Here is a 26,208-nt window from a genome sequence, read left to right on the forward strand (position 1 = left end):
CCAAATTCCTTCTGTTTTACTAATTCTCTCTTCAGCTATGTCGTTTGCTTTTTTAATTGAATTTTTAATTTTGAGATTACTGTAGATTCACATGCAGTTATAAGAAATAATACAGAAATCCCATGTACCCTTTACCCTGTTTCCTCTAATTTGGCCTCAGTTCTTTTAAATGGAAAGTTAGGAAATGAATGTTATATTATGGTCTTGGGTAAAAATACATATTCCATAAAAACTTCCGAGAGAAATTTTCTTTGGGTGATTTTTCCTTTTTTTCTTGTTCTAGTTGGGTGTCCTTGGTTAGTAAGAATTATGAGATTGAACGGACTATTGTACAACTAGAAAATGAAATCTATCAAATTAAGCAGCAACATGGAGAGGCAAACAAAGAAAATATCCGGCAAGACTTCTGAAAAAAAAAATAATAATTTGGGTTGAAAGGCGGGAAAGTTGGACTTTCACAGAATTTCAAGCATCTGGACTCTGAAGTACAACAGCCTTTTCTGGAAACCATCGATGGTAAATGTTCAGAAACCATAGCACGTGTGGGCTGTTGTATTAATTGTATTTGTACATTTTAGCAAAATAAAAATTTTCAATTTGGTGGAGTATTTACAGCCATTTTTAAAAAACGCTAGGCTTTCAAAAGTGTTTAGGCTAATAATTTGCTAAAGAATTGTGGGCCACTTGGACCATATTTCATATCTAAGAAATCTTTATTCAAAACTCAGCATGTACAAGAAGTTGGAAGCTATTATTTATATTTTTTCTAATAAAGGTATGGTTCTGAACTTCTTGATTACTAAACAAGATCCAGAAGTACAGTGACTGTATTGTCACTTATCATCATCATAATGAGCAACAGTTATATAAAGCTTAATATATACTGAGCACTTTTCTAAATGCTTTAGGTAGATGAACTAAACCCACATGAATAAATATCATTTAATCTTCACAAAAGACTGAGGAGGTGGGTGCTGTTGTTTCTTTTACAGACATGTGGTAGACACCAGTAAAGTAATTTGCTACACTTTTATAGCTAGGAAGTGTCAGCCAGATTTTGAACCCAGCCAGTCTAGCCCCAAAATTTGTCTTGTTACCCATCTAATTTTTAAGGAATTAAAAAGTATAAAAGATTCCTGCCCAATTGAAAAAAAAATATTTGCAGCATATCAAAAGGTACATAGGTTTAAGGTCCAAAGGCTTTTTACAAATTTGTGAGAGAAAAACATATGAAGATTTTAGCATTAATAATGTAAAATAAAGCTAGAACTTTTTGGCATATGGTATTTGTAGTGGCCAGTACTTTGAGAATTGTGTTTAAGAAAAACAAGTCATAGAACAATTTGTTTAATACCATATATATATTTTGCATGTGTGTGGTAACACATATACAACTTAAAATTTCCTGTTTTAACAGCTTTCATCTGTACAGTTAGGTGGCATTAATTAAATTCACAATATTGTGCTGCCATCACCCATTTATAGTTCTTTTTTAAACATATACATTGACACTTCTGTACTGTCACTACTCTCTAAATTTGGCATTTTATATATGAGCTGCCAAATAGATATTCTACGTTGTGAGGTGGAACTGATGCCAACCTTCCCTGTTTTGCCCTTCTTTTGTATAGCAGTATTTATATAATTTATAAAATGTTTCCTTATATTGTCTTTTTTAAATAAAAATGAGTGGGGGTTGATGTAACTGTGGCTCAGTGGCAGAATTCTTGCCTGCTGTGCATGAGACCCGGGTTTGATTCCCGGAGCCTGACCATCTGCCCATGCAAAAAAAAAAAAAAAGAAGTGGGAAATGGATGTATGTTATGCTAAAATTGGCAAATCTTTAGCCTGTGTTGGAGGCTCATTGGTCTTTAGTTGACAGATTGCAGAAGAAAATTAAATTAGAAAATGTATTAAATACTTACCTAAGTGTCAAAAAAGATATAATGATAAAGTAAAATCTTTTAAACTTATGATTGAGAATCAACATCCAAAATGCATTCCAGTGATCTAAATTTCAAGAAAGTTCAGCTGTTGATAAAGAAATTATTGCTATATGTTTCTTTATGATCAGAAGGGGAGAAAGAATTATATTTTAATTTTCGCTAACAGCAATTTTTTTTTTAAGGGTAGGAGTTTTTTAAGGATGAAAAAATACGTTTTTCAAAGTTAGCAATACTCAAGGAAAAAAAAAATACTATCATTAGGATTTTTCTTCGTTCTAGCTTTCTGGAAACAACCACCCTGTCATCACCCTCAACCCTACCACTATTATTTCTTACTTTTCTAAGTGTATTCAGGAATTCATATACAAAAAGAAGCAGCTTTCCCTCCTGTGGGCAATATGTGAAAGAATATACACTAGGCATTCTTAAGATCTATGAATGGGCTAAGAGAGTTCCATAAAATATTTTAAATCATATGTAAAATTTTTAGTGGATATGTGCATGTATGTATCAGGTTCTCAGGTTTGTAGTTCAAGAAAGGTCCCTCCCCTGATAGACCTGATTATTCTGTTACATCAAGTTCCACCATAGTCTGCTTCCCCCTTCCCCTTTACAACCAGATTCAGCCTCAGTTTAACTGTATCTTTGTTGAATTGAGAAACCTATTCTTGGAGAGATAAAGGGAAGTGCTAAAACAATGCTTTCTAGATTTTTCTTAATGTAGGGAGGGATGCCAGATTAACTCAGGGTTATAACTTGATGTGACCTGCCATGAGCCCCAAATGTTGCAGTCTTATTTTTTGTAACTGTTCTTACCCCATAAGAACATCCATTACACTTGGCTGCTCCTTCTACTCAGCCCCAAAAGTTCCCTCTTCTCCAACCCTTCCCTATTTGGCAGCCAGGACTTAAGGTAATTCTTGTTCCTTGTCAAATTTGCATTTCCAAACTCTGTTCTATTCCCAGCCCAGTGTAGTAACTGACTTGCAAAAGCCTGCAAATTTCCTTGGCCTAAGTGAGTTTGGTGTGCCAGGTTCATTGGGGTTCTCTAATATGGTATACTTCCCCACAAAAAAGCAGCAGCTCTGGTAGATGATAAGCTGCTAAATAGAGCTGCTGGTTATGATTATTTAGGTTGAACATACACCTTAAATTTTGTTGCATTTACCAGGAGCGGTGGTTTGAAACTATGTGTACCCCAGAAAAGATCATGTTTGTTTAATCCTTTCCTGTGGGTATAGACCTATTGTGGATGGAGACTTGATTAGCTTATTTCAGTTGAGGTGTGCCTCAGGGTGGGTCTTAATCCTCGTACTAGAGTCTTTTATAAGAGGATGAAAGAGAAGATGCAGAAAAAAAACCCTAAGAGAAACTGAGAAGAGATGGAGCAGTCTGAAGCTGAAAGTAATGAAACCTGGTAGAGAAGGAACAGCAGATGCCGCCATGTGCCTTCCCATGTGACAGAGGAGTCCTGGATCGCAAGCAACCCTTCATCAGGAAGAAGATACTGTCCTGTTGATGCCTTGAGTTGAATATCTTCACAGCCTTAGAACTGTAACCTTGTAGGCTAATAAATCTCCATTGTTAAAAAGCCAGCCCATTTTGTCAGCTTTAGCAAACTAAATCACTAGGACTCCACTCCTGTTCATAAATAACCACTTGGAGTTTGAGGATGAACCCAACAAAATTAAAAGAAACCAATTCTGTGACATTGGATGAACTGTGGCACAAGTTAGCTAGCCCAGCCTTAAATTTGTGGGTTAATAAATTGTCTGTTTTGTTTGAGAAGGGTTTTCTATCACTTACAATATAAACCTAAACAAGGTTTTCAAGATTAAATGCCCAATCCTTTCTGAAGGGTTTTAACATTATATGCAAAGACTTGATTTATGCAATGTTTATCTCACAATATATGGTTTGGATCAGGATCTTTATCTGTTGTCTTCCCACAAGGGAAAAATATTGGTTGGGTAGAGAGAAGAGTGAATTGGACGCTGTATCTACTAACTTCAAGAGAAATTGAGCTTTCATATGAAAGGAATCTCATTCATGAAGTTCATTGACATTTATTTGTCAACTTTTTAAAACCTAGTTTAAATTTTTATCTAAGACATACTTTCTGTTCCCCTTATTTCTTTCCCCTTCCTACCCTTTGTCCTCTTCCTTTTTCCTTCCCTTCCGTTCCAACCTTTTATTATCAGTACCCAACTTAATGGTGTAAAACCAGTAATAATCATTGTTACTATCTGTGCTGGTTTGAAGCTGTTATATGCCCATGGAATTCACTGGTCTTACCATGTGTCCCCTCATCATGAAGCAGCTGGATTGATAGAATGGTCGAATGTAACTTTGAAGACTCAATTACAGCACCAACTGGGTGGCAATACCTTTCAGGGCTGGAGTAATGTTTTCCAGGATGCCCTATATGCTCTAAATCAGTGTCCACCATGGTGCTGTTTCTCCCATAGCCAGAATTCATAGGCCCAGAAATCAAGGGACAGAAATGAGAGTGGTACCATGCACTATTATCCCTAATGATCCACTGGAAAGATATTTTCTTCCTGTCTCTGTAACTTTAAGCTCCGCTGGCTACAGGTCTTAGTTCCAAAAGAAGGAGTGCTTCCACCAGGAGACACAACAATGATTCCATTGAACTGGAAATTGACTACCACTTGGCTGCTTTGGGCTCCTTGTACCTCTGAATCAACAGGCAAAGAAGGGAATTGTACTGGCTGGGGTGATTGATCCTGATTAATCGAGGGAAAATGGAGGTAAAGAAGAGTTTACCACACAATGAAGGTACTTACCATACAATGGAGGTAAAGAAGAGTTTGCCTGAAATACAGGAGATGCCCTAGGGTGTCTTAATATTCCCAGGCCCTGTGGTTAAAGTCAATGGAAAACTGCAACAACCCAATCCCTATGAGACTACACATGGCCTAGAAACTTCAGGAATGAAGGTTCAGATCATCTACCAGGCAAAGAAACAATGGCCAGTTGAGCTGCTTGCTAAGGGTAAGGGGAACATGGAATGGGTAGTAAAAGAAAGTATTTCTAAATCTGAGCTATGACCATGTGACAAGTTACAGAAATGAGGACTAATGGTTATGAATATTTCTTCCTTGTTTTGAGTATGTTTGTATATATGCATAAAGCAATTATCTTTGTTTTCTTCCCTATCTTATCTACCTTATGACATAAGTTCTATTAACTTCATATTGTAGTATTTAGGTTATAGAATATCAGGCTTAAGAGTGAATATTATCCAAGGACTTGTACCCTGTTCTGGGAAGAATTTGTTTCTGGTTGTATGCAGGACAGCTGAATATTGTAGGCAAAAATATGAATGATTATTTATGGCTTAAGGGGATATGTATGGCTGCCAAGTTGACAAGGGGTGGATTGTGATGGTTAAGTTCATTTGTCAACTTGGCCAGGTTACGGAGTCCAGTTGTTTGGTCAAGAAAGCACTGGTCTGGGGCGGGCCACGGTGGCTCAGCAGGCAAGAATGCTCGCCTGCCATGCCGGAGGACCCGGGTTTGATTCCCAGTGCCTGCCCATGTTAAAAAAAGAAAAAAAGAAAGCACTGGTCTGATTGTTTCTTTGAGGATATTTTGTGGATTTTAAATCATCAGTAAGTTGAAGGTGCATCTATTGCTGATTACATCTACAATCAACTGAAGCAATTGTCTTCAACCATGAGAGAAGTCTCATCCAATCAGTTGAAGGCCTTAAAAGGAGAAGTGATTATTTCAGCAGTCAGAAGGGAGGATTTCCATCTCTACTTCAGCCAGCGAGCTTCTCCAGGAGAATCCATCAAAAACCTTCATCACAGTTTCCAGCTTGCAGCCTGCCATATGGAATTTGGACTTCCCCAACCCCACAGCTGCATAGCCAGTTCCTATTTTTAAAAACTCCTAATATGTATATAAATCTTCTGCCAGGTCTATTTTCCTAGAGGACCCTAATACCCAGTTTATTGAATTTGTAATTTTAGTGTAATTTTCATTTTTAAAATTTCCTTTTGATACATTTTTATATATTCTAGTTCTCTAGTGAAACTCCCCATCCTTTCTATTTTCTTGACTATATTCATCCCAGTTAGTTTAAAGACCATGTTTGATAACTCCAATATCAGCATTTTTCTGAGGATATGTTTCTCTTGTCCGTTTTCTCTGGGCTTTTGAACATTTGTTTTTTTCTCTTGGACTGCCTGGTTGAATACCAGACAATATGTGGGGACACTTACAGAGATAATCTGAGGTTCTGAATATGTTATCTTTGTCCAGAAAAGATTTACTTTCACTTCTGGCAGTCAGGGTAAGGGCAAATCCCCTTAATCCAGTCTGAGACTGAGCTGATAGAAAGCAGTGGGTCAGTCTTTATGAAGACTGCTTTATTTTTATTTGCTCTTGATCCTAGGTGTAACCCCTTGGGAGTCCCAACCAAAAGTCTAGGATGTTCTCCATATACTCCCCCCTTGAAAAAAGGACCCTGGGCTCCAGTTTTTTTTCTCAACTCCATAGTGAAACTCCATTGCTGCCACTCTGGCCTGTAAGCCACCCATTACTTAAGTTGGTAAATGCCTCCACGGGAAAACTTAGACTCCCAAGAATGAGAAGGCAGATCAGGAAAAAAGCAGTAGGATCTTGGAAGCTGGAAAGTAAATGGAGGACTGATAAGACTTGGCATTTCATTTGTATTTTTTATTTTCTAATGCATGCAAAAAAATTAGTAATACAATGAAGTTTAGGTACTTGCATATTTAGATATGACAGTGTAAATTGGATCATATTGTCATATTAGCTTTCTTAACATAAGTACAGAAAATGAATAAAATATACAAGACTATTTTTTGTACCAGTGGACATTAAACCAAGTGCAAGACTATGAAAACTGAATTAAAATGATTGAAAAATATTATTCGACTTTTTTTTTGCTGCAAAGACAATGATAAGTATTCATATCCTTTTGGAGTATTTCAAAGACAGCAAACTTGTGAGTAATTACAGCCTTGTCTTCCAAAATTCAGGTTTACTAATATTAATATCAGAGTGTTAAATTAAAAACAAAAAATATGTGAAAAAGAATGAAAGGATTTTATAATATTTAAAAAGTGTCAGAAGATTAACAAGCAGTAAGATTAAGATTAAACAAAAGTTTAAATATAACCTCTATCTGCCTAAAGCAAAAATTAACAATACAAAATTAGACACATGCTATAGATTCAAGTCTATCACCTATTCTTCATATTTGATGGAAATGTATTCAGATTTTCTCAATAATGCTTCTGTACATATAATAATATGTTCATCTATATGTCTATGACAAATCTATATTCTAGGAGCAAATACACAATCCCACTTTGCAGCTGTCATTTTAATCTGAAACAGTATGTCATTTTTCTCTATTCTTTAACATTGATATTTTGGAAAATGAAGTCCATTTATTTTGTAGACTATTCATAAATTTAGATTTACTGACATTTCCTGGTGATTATAATCAGTTATGTACCTTTGACAGGTATACTACAGAAGTGTATCTAATAAGGAGGCACAAAATATCAATATATTCCAAATATTGGTTCTATTAACTGTGATCATTTGGTAAAGATGTCTCCCAGTTTTCTCCACTGTGAAGTTATGTTTTTTCCCTTTGTGTTTAATACAGAATTTATGAGGAGATTCTTTTAGACCAGAACCCCAAATGAGACACCTTTTTTGTCATTATCCTGTCTTTGTGCTTCAGTTTTTTCCCCCATATTATATATTTTCCAGATAATGTGCAACGTGCAGTTTTTTTCAGATCTTTTGTCAAGTTCACTTATTTTCTCTTCAGATTCTTAAGTGACTTTCTCAATGATTTTTAAAATCAAACAGTTGTATATATTATATATTTTCATCTTCATTGATATAAGTGACTTTGGTTCTTTTTAAATCCACCTAACCATAACTGATTGCCATTTATACCTTTTATTGTTTGTTAATCCTCATGTTGCATATTTAAAGTTTTATGTTTGCATAACCATACCATATTGGGACATTGGCCAAACCAGTATCCATGTGTTTGTGTGTATATATTTCTACAATCTTTTTCTACTGAAGGCGTTATTTCAAAGTTGCTACTTGTAACAAAGGGCCATCATTTTAATCTTTAGAACTGAAATGATAAGGGAAAAACTAGTTTGAGGAAAAAAAAATAGAAGAGAAGCCAAGAGTAATGAACTGGTTGATGCAATTCAAGGAAATAAGCTCAATAAACAAAGCAAAATGGTGTGGGTAAACATTGTACCCAGAAGGCTAAAAGATAGATATCCTGCACTTGATTTCTAGGGAGCATTTTGAATATCTGGTATGGAAATACAAGCCATTACAAATAATTCATTACCTACTTGCTTCTCTTTATCATTTTTCCTTTCATTGTTTATCCTCCGTATTCCTTAACTGTGTGCATATACACGTGTAGGTACTTTAGACATTTCATTTCCTTCTGTACGGTGTTCTAAGTTATGTCCATCTTCAAGCTCATTAACAATCTTAGAACATTTTTATTTTTCATTAAATCTTTAGCAATAATTTGGTTCATTTTCGCGTCTCATTTATTTTTTTTTCAAATTTGTATGTCCAAACCACATTTTCAAATTTCCTTCTTAATCTTTTGTTTTTAATGATTCTTTGAAGTATATGATACATAGTACATTATTCCGAGTACAATACTGCAATATATGGACTTCTTGCATTTTGAGAAATCTGTTCTTCTTTATCAGTTCTTTTTGCTGAGTCATCTAATCTTCCAGGATTCCCTGTCCTTGCATGATCAGGCACAATGTCAGAAGACTTCCCCATCATCACCTTTTCATTCTGTCTCTGGATTGAATATTAGTAGCAGTATGCTGCTCACAGTGGTACTCCTCTAAGTTAAGCAGCAAGGAAAATCTCGGCCTCCTCACCTCACCTCCGGGTGCCTCCTCCAGATGGCTCGCAGTGGGCTCTCCGCATTCTGGCTGCGCAGGTGGCGCGGTCCAAAAGGGGATCCTGGAGACCTGAGCAACCACGTACCTGCACACCCGCAGTTACTGCCTAGAACTCCCACGGCTGGAGGGTTGGGTGCGGCGCCCTTGGGCCTGGGAGCACCTGCAAGTCCTCCCAAGGGCGGGAAGCGCAAGACAGGCACTGGACGGGAGAAACAATATGGAACTATTAAACCTTACCACTGGGGAAACCCCGAATTTTGTGCTAAACATTAGAGATGCCCAAATCAATAGACCAAGCCCCTGATCTTGAAGCTTACTCTTGTGAAGCTTATGTATGTGGTGGGGAAACTTAGCCTAACTATAGGTATGCCTGAGAGTCACCTCTGGTGGACCTCTTTTGTTGCTCGGATGTGGCCTTTCTCTCTAAGTCAAACTCTGCAAAGGAAACCATTGCCCTCCCCCCTACATGGGACATGACATCCAGGGATGAAAGTCTCCTTGGCAATGTGGGAGATAACCCCCAGGGATGATCCTGGCCCTGGCACCGTGGGACCAACAATGCCATCCTGACCAAAAGAGGGAAAAGAAGTTTGACAGTCCATTTGTGAGCTTAATATGAATGTTAGTTTATATTTGTGTTTTATTCTGCTTTCTACCCTAAGGGCTGGCATATATTATAGTTAGATTGTCTCTGCTAACTCCATCCTTAGGATGTATTTCTATATATTTAAACTATTTACAAGTGACAGAAAGCTAACTAAAACTACCTTGAGCAGTAAAAGGGGGTTATCAGTTCATTTAACCGATAAGGATAGCTGTAGAACTGGTTGCAGGGTTAACTAAATCCAGGGATTCAGTGTCATGAGTGGGTTTTGTGGGGGGGTTTTATCCCTTTTTTTTTTTTCCTTTCTCTTCTTTTCTGGCCTTATTTTCTCCTCCTCCAGATAGGCCTCTTTTATACAACTGGAGCCAAAGACACACGCAGCTCCAGATTTACACCATCTCAGTTTAGCAATCTCAGAGGAAAGCCGTTATATCAATATATATAAATTCCAGAGGAGCATTCTGATCGATCTTCTTGGATTACATGTATAATACTTGGGTTAAGAGCTATGTATGGCCAGGAGGTTGGAATACTATGATTGGCCAGGCCTGGATCATGTGGTCCAGGTGGCTTAGTTAGCAATTAGTTGGACTGGAGCAATTGTTCCTAGAATAAAATAGGTTGGTGCTTCTACCAGAAGGGGAAAAAGAAGTTGGGCAAAGAAAAATAACATTTTTTTGTACCTACGTCTTCCTTCGATTAAGAGGGAGTCCCTCTCACATGGCAGTGTGATAACAATCTACTCACCACCTCCCTATGATTTCTTTTCTTTTAGAGAAGAATGTAATTGTCATTTTATTTTAATTATGGCATAATTTTAGCAGTGGAGAAATGAACTGTTTTTACTGGTCTATTGTATCGTTTAGGCTGGGAAACAGCTATAAATTCCAACAGTTCTTCACCTTGCTTTAGTAATTTATTGAGAGATGTGAGATCACTAATTTATCAACAGTAGGTCAAGTTTGAACTTTTTTGTCATTTTCTTTCTTAATAAATTATACAAATTCAAGATTATCATTATGTCTGTCTTTGTCTTTTAAAAGGGAAAGGACTAAATGTAGAGTTTACTGTTTCAACAAATTGTATTTTTTATAACTAATATATGTTATCCCTATTATAACAATAGAAATGTTAGCTATACATATGGCTAAAAACTAATTTTCCAGTTTCCCTTTTGTAATGAGTTGAATTGTTTCACCCCAAATGACATGTTGAAGTCCTGATCCTTGTGGATGTGACGTTATTTGGAAGGAGAGTCATTGCAGATGGAATTAGTTGAGTTAAAATGAGGTCATAATGGAGTAGGGTGACCTTTAACCCAATATGACAATTGTCCTTATAAGAAGGAGAGATGAGACATAGATACAGGGAGAAGGTCATGTGATGGCAGAGGCAGAGTTTGAAGTGTGGCAGCTGCATGCAATGGAATGCCAGCAATTATCAGCAAATTACCAGATGCTAGAAGAGGCAAAGAAGGATTCTCCCCTACAAGTTTTAAAGAGAGTGTGGTCCTGCTGACACCTTGATTTAAAATTTCCAGCCCCAGAACTGTAAGACAGTAAAACTTCTGTTGTTCTAAGCCACCAGGTTTGTGTAATTTGAAACGTGTGGTAACAGAAAATGAAGACACCTTCCAACCTTCTATGTCATGTGACTTGATTCTGTCCAGTGAAATAGAAACTAAAGTGACGTTTGCAACTTGAAGGTCAGGCCCTTAATTCTCATCTTTTGCCAACTAGGAAACAGGCCTGGACAGTGATGACTTTCTAGTGCCACACCATAAATTACTGTCACACTAACATTAGAAAAAAAGATAAAGTATAGATAAGGGAGGGTAATGAGGTGAGCAATATGCTGAATATTTCTTTTTAATGATTAATTTGTCTATGCACAGTGGTAGTAAATTTCCATTTTAATGAGAGTTAGGGTAAAACACGGCAATTCAAACTCATTAAAATGAGGTTTTACTGTACAGTAAAAGCCATTAATTTTGACCGTAATGTTTCAAGTTGCCTGCAGTTAAACTCTGGAATCCCAAAAACTGATTTTGTACCAATGTAAAAAAATTCAGTATAGAACAATGTTTAACCAATTGAAGAGAATAGGGGAAAGTACACTAGTTTGAAGCTGTTATGTATGCCAGAAAAGGCCATTTTCTTTTAATCCACTCCTGTGGGTCCAGACCAATGTGGGTAGAACCTTTTGATCAGATTAGAGATGTGATCCACTTCATTCAAGGTGGGTCTTAATCCCCTTATTTGAAGCCTTTATAAGAGGATAAAGGACACACATAAAAAGCTCACAGAAGCTGAGAGGAAGCAAAGAGATGAAATTAAGAGAAGCTCATACATAAAAGCTTGAGAGAAGTTAAGAGCTGACTCATAGACACTCAGAGAGGAAGCCATTGGAACCAGAAGCTTAAAGCAATGAAACCTCAGAGCAAAAGATAAGCAGATGTCATCCATGTGCCTTCCCTTGTGTCAGAGGTTCCTGGATGCCAGCAGCCAGTCCTCAGAGTCCAGGTAGCATCTTGTTTATGCCTTGATTTTGACATTTTCACAGCCTAAGAACTGCAAATTGTAATTTAATAAATCCTATTTAAAAGTCAATTTCTGGGTTGCAGGTTGCATGGAATCAGCTCGTGGTTCACCAAGTCCCAAAAATTAACTGGTGCTTCACACCCTGGCGGCTGTGCTTGGTGGCTCTGCAGCGTTCACCAAGCTACAAAATGTATATATTGAGTTACATGTAAAGGCTATAGATATCGTTTGGATTACCATGAGAACAAGAGAAAGAAAGAAAGTCGAGAGGCTCATAAATGTTCAAAGAAGGCAAAAAAGATGATTGGTCTGAAGGCTAAGCTCTACCATAAACCGTACCATGCTTGGAAAGTACAAATGAAAAAGACTATCAAAATGCATGAAAAGAGAAACCAAACATAAGAATGATAAGACTCCACAGGGTGCACTTCCTGCCTATCTGCTGGAAAGACAGGGACAGAGCCAAGCTTAAGTACTTTCTTTTTTTTTTTAAATCCTCAATTGGTTTTTCTTATTGACTCATGGAAGCTCTCTATATGTTAAGGACAGTTAGACAGACCTTTGAGATGTGATTAGTAAATGTCTTCCCAAGTTATTTATTTTTGACTTTGGTATTTTTTGTAGATTTATTTTAAAGACCATTCTTTTACAATTGATGGATTTGTATAATAATTAGAAAGATGTTCCACACATTGAGATTATTTTTAAAATTTTCACATTGTCTCTTCTGGGGCTATTTATCTATTTTTCCTTTTAAATCTGTTATTCATCTGAATTTTATCCTGGTTTGAATATAAGATATGAATCCAATTTTCCTATTTCTTCCTCAGCCCTACACACCACTGAAACTGTTCCTGATAAAGTCATCAATGGTGACTATGTTGCCAAATCCAAAAGTCATTACTCAAATATCATTCTTCTCAATTTCTCATAGCTTTCAACACATTAGCCAATAGCTTCCTTTCTGAAATACTTTCTTCTCTTAGTTTCTGTGTCATTAAACTCTCTTACTATCTCATTGGTAGGTATATGAGTCTCTTTTTGGTTTCTCCATATTTACCAGACCTCATGTTTAGAATTTCCCATTGCAAACTTGGGCCCCTATTGCTTTCTCTTTCTTAAGTACTTTCCAATATGATTAAACAAAAATGAAAAGAGAAAGCAAGGGAAGTGGAAGTCCCTCTGCCCAAAGTTCGTGCCCAGGGAGAAGTAGAAGTATTAAAAGTTATTTGTGCTGGTTTAAAAGGAGGTATGCCCCCTAGAAAAGCCATGTTTTAATCAACTTCCCATATCATAAAGGTGGAATAATCCCTATTCAATATTGTATGTTTGAAACTGTTATCAGATCATCTAACTGGATGATGTGATTTAGTCAAGAGTGGTTTTCAAACTGGATTAGGTGATGACATGTCTCCATCCATTTGGGTGGGTCTTGATCGGTTTACATTTCGGAGAATGAGAGAGGAAACATTTTGGAGAATGAGAGATTCGGAGAGAGCAGAGAATGCTGCAGCAACATGAAGCAGAGAGTCCACCAGCCAGTGACCTTTAGAGATGAAGAGGGGAAATGCCTCTTGTTTTCACTGGGACATTTTCTTAGCCTTAGAACTGTAAACTAGCAACTCATTGAATTCCCCCTTTTAAAAGCCATTCTGTTTCTGGTATATTGCATTCCAGCAGCTAGCAAACTACAACATTATTCAAAAGTTTTATGGCCTTATGTCTAATGTTTAGGTCTTTGATCCATGCTGGAAATTCCCTGGAGAACAGGAGAGAAGGGGCATTGCACAGGATTAAGAAATGACGGACACAAGATGATAGTTAAGTCAAGTCAGGGGACTCAAGCTCATCAGGAGCAAGAGCCCCGAATATATTGCTATCCACACATTTATTGTGCTCTTACACAGGAACTGCTTTAGGGAGTATAATCAAAGCAAGATTATTTTTGAATATCTATTATCCTGCAAAGCGACAGAGTTTGGTTCCCAACTCTTTGTCCCAGGAACCATTTATTTCTTATCAGAATGTTCTCTTTTCAGGTCTCTTCAGGCTTTTGCGTCAGCGCTCTTGAAAACATTTGCTTCTGCAGTTTACCACATTAGCAGAGCACGATGTGCCTATGCTCATGCCCTCGGCTCTCAGCCAACCGCTCGAGCCCTCAGAGAACCATCTCCAACAGATCCATTTTGAGTTAATTTTTGTATAGAGTGTGAGATATGGGTCCTCTTTCATTCTTTTGCATGTGGATATCCAGTTCTCCAAGCACCATTTATTGAAGAGACTGTTCTGCCCCAGTTGAGTTTGCTTGACTGTTCTTATCAAAGATCAATTGTCCATAGAAGAGGGTCTATATTTGAACACTTTATTTGATTCCATTTGTCAGTTTATCTATCTTTATGCCAGTACCATGCTGTTTTGACCACTGTGCTTTTGTAATAAGCCTTAAAGTCAGGTAGTGTGAGACTTCCCACTTCATTTTCCTTTCTCAGGATATTTTTAGCTGAGAAGGGCACCCTGCATCAATTTAGGTAGAATTGACATCTTAATTATATTTAGTCTTCCAATCCATGAACACAGTACGCACTTCCATTTATTTAGAACTTTTAGAAGAAAGTGTAGGGAAATGTCATATAAAACTTGTAGTAGGAGGCAGCTTCCTAGATCTTACACCCAATGCATGAGTATTGAAGAAAGAAATAGATAAATGGGAACTCCTTAAAATTGAACACTTGTGCATCAAAGAACTTTGTTAAGAAAGTAAAAAGACAACCTACACAATGAGAGACAATATTTGGAAATGACATATCAGGTAAGGGTCTAGTATCCGGAATATATTAAGAGATTGTTCAACTCAACAACAAAAAGACAAACAACCCAATTACAAAATGGGCAAAAGACATGAACAGACACTTCTCAGAAGAGGAAATACAAATGGCCAAAGGTGCATGAAAAGATGCTCAACTTCCCTGGCTATTAGGGAAATGCAAATCAAAACCACAGTGAGATATTGTCTCACACCCACCAGAATGGCCATTATCAATAAAACAGAAAATGACAAGTGCTGGAGAAGATGTGGAGAAAGAGGCACAATTATCCACTGTTGGTGGGAATGTCAAATGGTACAACCGCTGTGGAAGGCAGTTTGACAGTTCCTCAGGAAACTAAGTATAAAATTGCCATATGATCTGGCAGTACCATTGCTTAGGTATCTACTCAGAGGACATGAGAGCAAGGACACAAATGGACATTTGAGCACCAATGTTTATAGCAGCATTATTTACAATTGCCAAGAGATGGAAACAGCCCAAATGTCCATCAACAGACAAAATGGCTAAACAAGCTGTGGTATATACATACAATGGATATTATACAGCTGTAAGACAGAATAAAGTTATGAAGTATGTAGCCACATGGATGGACCTTGAGAACATTATACTGAGTGAGATTAGCCAGAAACAAAAGGACAAATACTGTATGGTCTCACTGATATGAATTAACATTAATGAATGAACTTGGAGAATATCAGTTAAGAACAGAGGTCATCAGAAGATAGCAATAGGGTAGATATTGGGTAATGGGAGCTGAAGGGATACAAATTGTGCAAAAGGATTGATTAAAAATTCAGAAATGGATAGCACAATACTATCTGATTGTAACACAATAATGTAAGTACAATGAATGAGGCTGAATGTGAGAATGATAGAGGGAGGAGGGCTGGGGGTAGTTGTGAAACAAGAAGGAAAGATAGATGATAAAGACTGAGATGGTATAATCTGGGAATGCCTAGAGTATACAATGATAGTGACTAAATGTACAAATTAAAAAATGTTTTTTCATGAGGAAGAACAAAGGAATGTCAATATTGCAGGGTGTTGAAAATGGACGGTCATTCATATTTTAAAACTTCAACTTCTGTGCGAGACTAAGGGAGAAATGTTTATTTGGTGCAAAATTTATATTTTGACTAGTGCATTTCATAATATAACTTGTATGGACAGGTTAATTGAACACCATAAGTACATGGAACCTTAAATAGGGCATGAGATTTTATAGGTTTTTCCAGTGTGATGCCCCATAAATCCCAGAGTGATTTGAACAGTGAATAAAGAAGTATTTGCAAAGTCCCCTTGGGGGAATGGTGAGAAAGGGGGAAAATTCAACTTCCCCATTTGAAGAATTCTTGACATTCTTGCAAGCAGTGGGGACAACCAAATCAATAGGCTGAGTCCTCAATCTTGGGGTTTGTCATATGAAACTTATCCCCACAAAGAATAGGCTAAACCTACTTAAAATTAGGCCAAGGAGTCACCCCCAGAGAACCTCTTTTGTTGCTCAGATGTGGCTTATCTCTCTCTAAGCCAACATGACAAGCAAACTCACCGCCTTTCCCTTCTCTATGTGGGACATGACTCCCAGGGGTGTAAACCTCCCTGGAAATGTGGTACAGAAATCCTAGAATGAGCTGGAACTCAGCATCAAGGGATTGGGAAAACCTTCTTGACCAAAAGGGGAAAGAGAGGCATGAGACAAAATAAAGTGTCAGTGGCTGAGAGATTCCAAACAGAGCTGAGAGGTTATCCTGGAGGTTATCTTATGTATTATATAGATATCCCCTTTTCAGTTTATGGTGCATTAGAGAGGCTAGAGGGAAGTGCCTGAAACCGTAGAGCTGTGTTCCAGTAGCCCTGTTTCTTGAAGATGATTGTATAATGATATAGCTTTTGCAATGTGACTGTGTGGTTGTGAAAACCTTGTGACTGATGCTCCTTTTATCTAGGGTATGGACAGATGAATAAAAAATATGGATTAAAAATTTTTTTTTAAAGTTATTCAAACAGAAAAGAAAAAGAAGAAAGCATGGAAGAGGATGGTTACTAAAGTCTGCTTTGTTGGAGGTAGCTTCACATGAAAACCACCTAAATATGAAAGATTCATTAAACCAGTGGGATTACCTTTCAAGAAGGCACATGTACCACATCCTCAACTTAAGGCCACCTTTTGTCTGCCAATACTTGATGTAAAGAAGAATCCCTCATCTCCACTATATACCACTTTGGATGACAGTACCAAAGGTACTGTCATTGAAGTGAATGTGAGTGAGCTGGGCCTTGCGACACAAGCAGGCAAGGTTATTTGGGGGAAATATGCCCAGGTTATCAACAATCCTGAAAATGATGGATGTATGACTGCAGTCTTACTGGTTTAACAGCAGTTTCATACAGGTAACTCTTTCTAGTTGTTGAATACTACATACCAAACAGGAAAACCACCATTACTGTAATGTTTCTGAATACCACCAAACAGTTTTAAATATCTGCAGTCATCAAGGAAACTATTATGTTATTTTAAAAAACCCAAACAAACATTAAAATGGCAATGCAAATCTATCATTATTACTGGAAAAACCACCAGTGCTTGTTTAAAACACCCTTTTTTTTCATACGTTAAAGTTTGCACCTACTTAAATATGGGGCCTAAGCTAAGAAAACTTTTGTCATGTTTGAGACCTTCCCTGAGATCTCTTATTTAGAAAAATATTTTCACCTTCGTGATTAATCCTTAGGGATTCCTTATACATTAGTTACTAAATTTGTTTTCTTTTCATTTATCATTTATAGTAATATCTGCTTGGAACTTTATTTTTTAATTACACATCAAAAAGATGAAAAATAAACCAAAATGTACTTTCACATTTTTTATCTTCCAAACTTGTTAGTACTTTTATATTTTCAGAATTAAAAATTGGTTTAAATAATTGCAGTTTAAATAGTTTTAAAAAGAAAAAGACTGGGCTGAGAAGTCTACTTAGACAGTGTAAAGAAAAAAAGGTCATGTTTTAGGGTTGTAAGTTAGTCAAAGCCCTTCTGTGATCTATCCTATATGCTTATGGCACATTATAGAGTTTTAGGGTGTCTATATAGTACATTAATCTGTAATCACAACATAATTGCTTTAAATTCTATTTATTTGTTTAAGTCTGTCTTCAGAGTTCAACCAATGTGATTAATTATGCCTTTAACAAAATCATCTGATATTTAAACAAATTCAAAATCTAAACACATTTCAAATTCTAAAAAGGGAAAGAATTTCAAAACACATACCAGGAAACAATCACAAAACTTAGATGTAATTGCTACTTTTAAATTTTAAAAAGAAAAACTACCAAGAAAGCAGTCATAAGAAAGTACTCCAGAAAAACTTGCTATTCTGAATTAATGAAACATCATTTCTAAGTAAAGTTTATAAAATACCTACAGACAGGAAAAGAAAAGACTGGTTCCTTGAAAATAACTATGCAATGTGTCAGTCACAAAAGATGATACGGAAGCTGAATCTTTCTTATGACTAGATTTCAACAAATGACTTTGTCATTCTATAGAAATGGGTGATGTGTGAATGTGAAGACAGGTTTCGAAAGGTGAAAAAAATCCATTGCAGGTAAGCATTGGCTACTACAGAATGGAGGTTTGCCTATTTTTTAGAACCAAAAATTACTGTCTTGTAAAAGACAACACTTAAAATTAAGTGTGCAAACATAACCACACCATTTGTAACTAACTGCACCCATGAAAGACTGGATGACACCTTAAAGACCATACTGCTACTAGTGGACATAAAGGCAGAATGCATTTCTAAAATATTGTTATATAAATGAGTAATGGTAATATAAATTCTTTGTTTACATGTAAAAAAAAAAGTCAGTCAATTTCTGGTAGATTACATTCCAGCACCTTTAACAAACCAAAACGAGTAGCAATATTAACTTATATACAATATGCTACAGATAGAAAGTACTTTAAAATAGCACCATTTTGTTATAACCTAATTTTGTTCCTATGAATACATAATCTCAGTCTGTAGAACCTGGAAATGAAATGGAAGGTATCCCAAATTTCCATTTTATATCCATAAATGGAAAGAAATGAGTTGTATGAAGATGTTGGGGTAGGGAGCTCCAGCAATCACTCCCTCCACCAGAACAGCTATTAAATGGGCAGGAATTATCTAAATCAGCTATTCTGAAACTCTGGAGTCCAGTAAAACACTGGCCCTGAGGCTGGCCATTGCTCCAACCCACCCCGAACAATAGCAGTGGAGGCATCTTAAAGACGGTTCACTTCCTTGGAGATCTGGAAGCTGAAGGGCTGCGTTTGCTAGGCAAGACAAGAAAGTACAGCTGTGAGGAGCCATGGAAGAAGAGCCCAGCACCCTCCCTGGCCTCTCCCTCATTGCCCCCCGGGGCACTGTGGAGCCAGCTAGGGCTCCCCTTATGGGTCCCTGGCCTTGCTCGGGCAGGGAAAGACTGACTTAGGAAGCTCCTCTCTAGTGGGCCTTCTCCACCCCCTAGAATTTGCCCTCCTGGCAAAAGCAGTTTGAGACAGAAAGCAGAGTAAGAAACAATTGAGGCAGATGACCTGGAGCAAAGGCTTATCTGCTTTAAGTCCTGCCATGGAACAACCAGGAAAGGGAGAAGGTCTGTTTCCTGGGAATTAGAACAGGCATTTAAACTTCTGTAAACATAGAAACTCCAAAGGCCCTTAGCAAACATAAGCCCAGGATAAGATACAAGCCCAGAAGACAGGGAGGCCCCTGTACTCTGCTTTCACCTTGGGCTACCCTTCCTGGTACGAGGGCTGAACTCTAATGGAGAACACCAGCCAAGGCAAGGCCAATTTGCAAAGACAGTGAAAGGTACTTCTTGTTTAGGTTTTCTTAGTTTTTTAGCTCCAGACACTCAAGAAAATCTTTGTCATATCACAAGCTGGTTATAAAGTAAAAAAAAAAACAGACATCTTAGAAGAATAAATATGAGTTAACATTATACTAAAATGTACATTGTGCAATAAAAGATTACAAGAAAAAATAAATAAGTAGAAAATGGTGTCCCACTCAAAGGAAGAGGATAAAAATCCAGAAAATAACAATGAAGAAGACCAGACTGCAGACATACTGGAAAAGGACTTTTAAAAAATGATTTTCAGTTTGCTCAAAAAGAGAAAGGAAAATACAGAAAAAGAACTGAAGATATCAGGAAAACAATTGATGAATGATATGTGAATCTCAATAAAGAAATAGAAATATAAAAAGAAACCAGCTCTCTTTCTCCGCCGGCCCGCCGCGCGGCGCCCACGCCCCGCAGCAGCCGAGCCGCCCGCCCTCCTTCGCCCCTCTCTTTCTCCGCCGGCCCGCCGCGCGGCGCCCACGCCCCACAGCAGCCGAGACCCCCGCCCTCCTTCGCCCCTCTCTTTCTCCGCCGGCCCGCCGCGCGGCGCCCACGCCCCGCAGCAGCCGAGCCGCCCGCCATCCTTCTCCCCCCTCCTCCCCCTCCTGCTCCGGCTGCTCTCCAACCACCACGGTGCCCTCTTCCCCCGCCTTCACCGTGCTCCTCCGCCACCAGCCTCGACAGCCTTGCCGCCCTCACCTTTCCTCCTCCAGAACAGCTACTGGGGGAGTGGAGATAATACAGAGCAGCTCCTGGAGCCACGAGGGAGACCAAAGGGACAGCGTACCCCATCCTGGAACGGCTGACTATCTGGGAGAACCAGCTCTGGTGAGATCACTAAGGGGCACGGGCTTTCCTGGGTGGGACGGCAAGCGACCGGAGTCCCTCTCTTCCACCTTCCCGGGCCAGCTGGTAGAATTGGACAGGCGGTCCCCTTAGGCCGCGGCGGCTGGTGCCCCCACCACACGAGGCCCCCCAGAACAACTGAGATAGTTGGGTTGGAAATCCCCAGACTGTGGAGAACAGTGACCGGGGGATCCCTTCCAAACACGTGACTCCCCCGTCGGCTGGGAACAGTGCACTCTCCCGGGCTGCAACAGCTGGTGCCCTCCCGCCACGCTTGGTGCCCCGGGCCGACTGGCTAATTTGGCCGGACGCTCTCCTGTGCTGCGACGGCCGGCGACCCTCCCCGCGTTTGGAACCCCGGGCCGGCTGGCATTCTTCCAAGACGCTTCGGCTGCCGAACCTCCCCTACGGCCAGAGTTTTCCAGAGTTGAGGGACCCACAGCAACTTTCGCTGGTGGAACCCACAGACAGGCATGTGCCACGAGCGCCACCTACTGGGCAGGATAGGAAGAACAGAACCCAGAGATTTCACAGAAAAATCTTTCAACCTGTGGGGTCGAACACCCGGGGAAATCTGATTAAATGCCCAACGCCAGCAGAAGATAACGGATCACGCTCAGAAAATTGAACATATGGCCCAGTCAAACGAAGAAACCAATAGTTCAAATGAGATACAGGAGCTGAAACAACTAATGCTGAATATACGAACAGAAATGGAAAACCTCTTCAAAAACGAAATCGATAAATTGAGGGAGGACATGAAGAAGACATGGGCTGAAAATAAAGAAGAAATAGAAAAACTGAAAACACAAATCACAGAACTTATGGAAGTGAAAGATAAAGTAGAAAAGATGGAAAAAACAATGGATACCTACAATGACAGATTTAAAGAAACAGAAGATAGAATTAGTGATTTGGAGAATGAAACATCTGAATTCCAAAAAGAAACAGAAACTATCCGGAAAAGAATGGAAAAATTTGAACAAGGTATCAGGGAACTCAAGGACAATGTGAACCGTACAAATATACGTGTAGTGGGTATCCCAGAAGGAGAAGAGAAGGGAAAAGGAGGAGAAAAACTAATGGAAGAAATTATCACTGAAAATTTCCCAACTCTTATGAAAGACCTAAAATTACAGATCCAAGAAGTGCAGCGCACCCCAAAGAGATTAGACACAAATAGGCGTTCCCCAAGACACTTACTAGTTAGAATGTCAGAGGTCAAAGAGAAAGAGAGGATCTTGAAAGCAGCGAGAGAAAAACAATCCGTCACATACAAGGGAAACCCAATAAGACTATGTGTAGATTTCTCAGCAGAAACCATGGAAGCTAGAAGACAGTGGGATGATATATTTAAGTTACTAAAAGAGAAAAACTGCCAGCCAAGACTCCTATATCCAGCAAAATTGTCCTTCAAAAATGAGGGAGAAATTAAAACATTCTCAGACAAAAAGTCACTAAGAGAATTTGTGACCAAGAGACCAGCTCTGCAAGAAATACTAAAGGAAGCACTAGAGTCAGATACAAAAAGACAGAAGAGAGAGACATGGAGAAAAGTGTAGAAAGAAGGAAAGTCAGATATGATATATATAATACAAAAGGCAAAATGGTAGAGGAAAATATTATCCAAACAGTAATAACTCTAAATGTCAATGGACTGAATTCCCCAATTAAAAGACATAGACTGGCAGAATGGATTAAAAAACAAGATCCTTCTATATGCTGTCTACAGGAAACACATCTTAGACCCAAAGATAAACATAGGTTGAAAGTGAAAGGTTGGGAAAAGATATTTCATGCAAACAACAACCAGAAAAGAGCAGGAGTGGCTATACTAATATCCAACAAGTTAGACTTCAAATGTAAAACAGTTAAAAGAGACAAAGAAGGACACTATATACTATTAAAAGGAACAATTAAGCAAGAAGACATAACAATCATAAATATTTATGCACCGAACCAGAGTGCCCCAAAATACGTGAGGAATACACTGCAAACACTGAAGAGGGAAATAGACACATATACCATAATAGTTGGAGACTTCAATTCACCACTCTCATCAATGGACAGAACATCTACACAGAGGATCAATAAAGAAATAGAGAACCTGAATATTACTATAAATGAACTTGACTTAACAGACATTTATAGGACATTACATCCCACAACAGCAGGATACACCTTTTTCTCAAGTGCTCATGGATCATTCTCAAAGATAGACCATATTCTGGGTCACAAAGCAAGTCTTAACAAATTTAAAAAGATTGAAATCATACACAACACTTTCTCGGATCATAAAGGAATGAAGTTGGAAATCAATAATAGGCGGAGTGCCAGAAAATTCACAAATACATGGAGGCTCAACAACACACTCTTAAACAACAAGTGGGTCAAAGAAGAAATTGCAAGAGAAATTAGTAAATACCTAGAGGCAAATGAAAATGAAGACACAACATATCAAAACTTATGGGACGCAGCAAAGGCAGTGTTAAGAGGGAAATTTATTGCCCTAAATGCCTTTATCAGAAAAGAAGAAAAGGCAAAAATGCAGGAATTAACTGTCCACTTGGAAGAACTGGAGAAAGAACAACAAACTAATCCCAAAGCAAGCAAAAGGAAAGAAATAACAAAGATTAGAGCAGAAATAAATGAAATTGAAAACATGAAAACAATAGAGAAAATCAATAAGACCAGAAGTTGGTTCTATGAGAAAATCAACAAGATTGATGGGCCCTTAGCAAGATTGACAAAAAGAAGAAGAGAGAGGATGCAAATAAATAAGATTAGAAATGAAAGAGGAGACGTAACTACTGACCTCACAGAAATAAAGGAGGTAATAACAGGATACTATGAACAACTTTACGCTAATAAATACAACAATTTAGAAGAAATGGACAGGTTCCTGGAAAGACATGAACAACCAACTTTGACTCAAGAAGAAATAGACGACCTCAACAAACCAATCACAAGTAAAGAGATTGAATTAGTTATTCAAAAGCTCCCTAAAAAGAAAACTCCAGGACCAGACGGCTTCACATGTGAATTCTATCAAACATTCCAGAAAGAATTAGTACCTACTCTCCTCAAACTCTTCAACATAATCGAAGTGGAGGGAAAACTACCTAATTCATTCTATGAAGCCAACATCACCCTCATACCAAAACCAGGCAAAGATATTACAAAAAAAGAAAACTACAGACCAATCTCTCTAATGAATACAGATGCAAAAATCCTCAATAAAATTCTAGCAAATTGTATCCAACAACACATTAAAAGAATTATACATCATGACCAAGTAGGATTCATCCCAGGTATGCAAGGATGGTTCAACATAAGAAAATCAATTAATGTAATACACCATATCAACAAATCAAAGCAGAAAAATCACATGATCATCTCAATTGATGCAGAGAAGGCATTTGACAAGATTCAACATCCTTTCCTGCTGAAAACACTTCAAAAGATAGGAATACAAGGGAACTTCCTTAAAATGATAGAGGGAATATATGAAAAACCCACAGCTAATATCATCCTCAATGGGGAAAAATTGAAAACTTTCCCCCTAAGATCAGGAACAAGACAAGGATGTCCACTATCACCACTATTATTCAACATTGTGTTGGAAGTTCTAGCCAGAGCAATTAGGCAAGAAAAAGAAATACAAGGCATCAAAATTGGAAAGGAAGAAGTAAAACTATCACTGTTTGCAGACGATATGATACTATATGTAGAAAACCCAGAAAAATCCACAACAAAATTACTAGAGCTAATAAATGAGTACAGCAAAGTAGCAGGCTACAAGATCAACATTCAAAAATCTGTAGCTTTTCTATACACTAGTAATGAACAAGCTGAGGCGGAAATCAAGAAACGAATCCCATTTACAATCGCAACTAAAAGAATAAAATACCTAGGAATAAATTTAACCAAAGAGACAAAAAACCTATATAAAGAAAACTACAAAAAACTGTTAAAAGAAATCACAGAAGACCTAAATAGATGGAAGGGCATACCGTGTTCATGGATTGGAAGACTAAATATAGTTAAGATGTCAATCCTACCTAAATTGATTTACAGATTCAATGCAATACCAATCAAAATCCCAACAACTTATTTTTCAGAAATAGAAAAACCAATAAGCAAATTTATCTGGAAGGGCAGGGTACCCCGAATTGCTAAAAACATCTTGAGGAAAAAAAACGAAGCTGGAGGTCTCGCGCTGCCTGACTTTAAGGCATATTATGAAGCCACAGTGGTCAAAACAGCATGGTATTGGCATAAAGATAGATATATCAACCAATGGAATCGAATAGAGTGCTCAGATATAGACCCTCTCATCTATGGACATTTGATCTTTGATAAGGCAGGCAAGCCAACTCACCTGGGACAGAACAGTCTCTTCAATAAATGGTGCCTAGAGAACTGGATATCCATATGCAAAAGAATGAAAGAAGACCCATCTCTCACACCCTATACAAAAGTTAACTCAAAATGGATCAAAGATCTAAACATTAGGTCTAAGACCATAAAACAGTTAGAGGAAAATGGTGGGAGATATCTTATGGATCTTACAACTGGAGGTGGTTTTATGGACCTTAAACCTAAAGCAAGAACACTGAAGAAGGAAATAAATAAATGGGAGCTCCTCAAAATTAAACACTTTTGTGCATCAGAGAACTTCATCAAGAAAGTAGAAAGACAGCCTACACAATGGGAGACAATATTTGGAAACGACATATCAGATAAAGGTCTAGTATCCAGAATTTATAAAGAGATTATTCAACTCAACAACAAAAAGACAGCCAACCCAATTACAAAATGGGAAAAAGACTTAAACAGAAACCTACCAGAAGAAGAAATACGGATGGCCAAGAGGCACATGAAGAGATGCTCAATGTCCCTGGCCATTAGAGAAATGCAAATCAAAACCACAATGAGATATCATCTCACACCCACCAGAATGGCCATTGTCAACAAAACAGAAAATGACAAGTGCTGGAGAGGATGCGGAGAAAGAGGCACACTTATCCACTGTTGGTGGGAATGTCAAAGGGTGCAACCACTGTGGAAGGCAGTTTGGCGGTTCCTCAAAAAGCTGAATATAGAATTGCCATACGACCCAGCAATACCATTGCTAGGTATCTACTCAAAGGACTTAAGGGCAAAGACACAAACGGACATTTGCACATCAATGTTTATAGCAGCGTTATTTACAATTGCAAAGAGATGGAAACAGCCAAAATCTCCATCAACAGAAGAGTGGCTAAACAAACTGTGGTATATACATACGATGGAATACTATGCAGCTTTAAGACAAGATAAACTTATGAACCATGTAATAACATGGATGGACCTAGAGAATATTATGCTGAGTGAATCCAGCCAAAAACTAAAGGACAAATACTGTATGGTCCCACTGATGTGAACGGACATTCGAGAATAAACTTGAAATATGTCATTGGTAACAGAGTTCAGCAGGAGTTAGAAACAGGGTAAGACAATGGGTAATTGAAGCTGAAGGGATACAGACTGTGCAACAGGACTAGATACAAAAACTCAAAAATGGACAGCACAAT

At 38.1% G+C, this 26,208-nt stretch overlaps 1 protein-coding gene across 3 annotated transcripts in view; it reads left to right on the top strand.

The window, feature by feature from the left end:
* BCAS2 (BCAS2 pre-mRNA processing factor) overlaps positions 1 to 26,208 on the top strand; it is a 97,816-nt gene that overhangs the window by 23,839 nt on the left and 47,769 nt on the right. The window contains exon 7 of one of the 3 annotated variants that reach the window (XM_077119810.1): positions 12,147 to 17,649. The exons of 1 other annotated variant lie outside the window; for it this stretch is intronic. In XM_077119810.1, the coding sequence (XP_076975925.1) occupies positions 12,147 to 12,264 (118 nt within the window). In that variant the 3' untranslated portion in view covers positions 12,265 to 17,649. Of the gene's footprint in view, positions 1 to 283; positions 606 to 12,146; positions 17,650 to 26,208 lie in introns of those variants that run through there. One more of the 3 variants, XM_077119809.1, reaches the window with a different exon arrangement.

Source organism: Tamandua tetradactyla, chromosome 11 (assembly GCF_023851605.1).
Source record: "Tamandua tetradactyla isolate mTamTet1 chromosome 11, mTamTet1.pri, whole genome shotgun sequence".
NCBI lineage: Eukaryota > Metazoa > Chordata > Mammalia > Pilosa > Myrmecophagidae > Tamandua > Tamandua tetradactyla.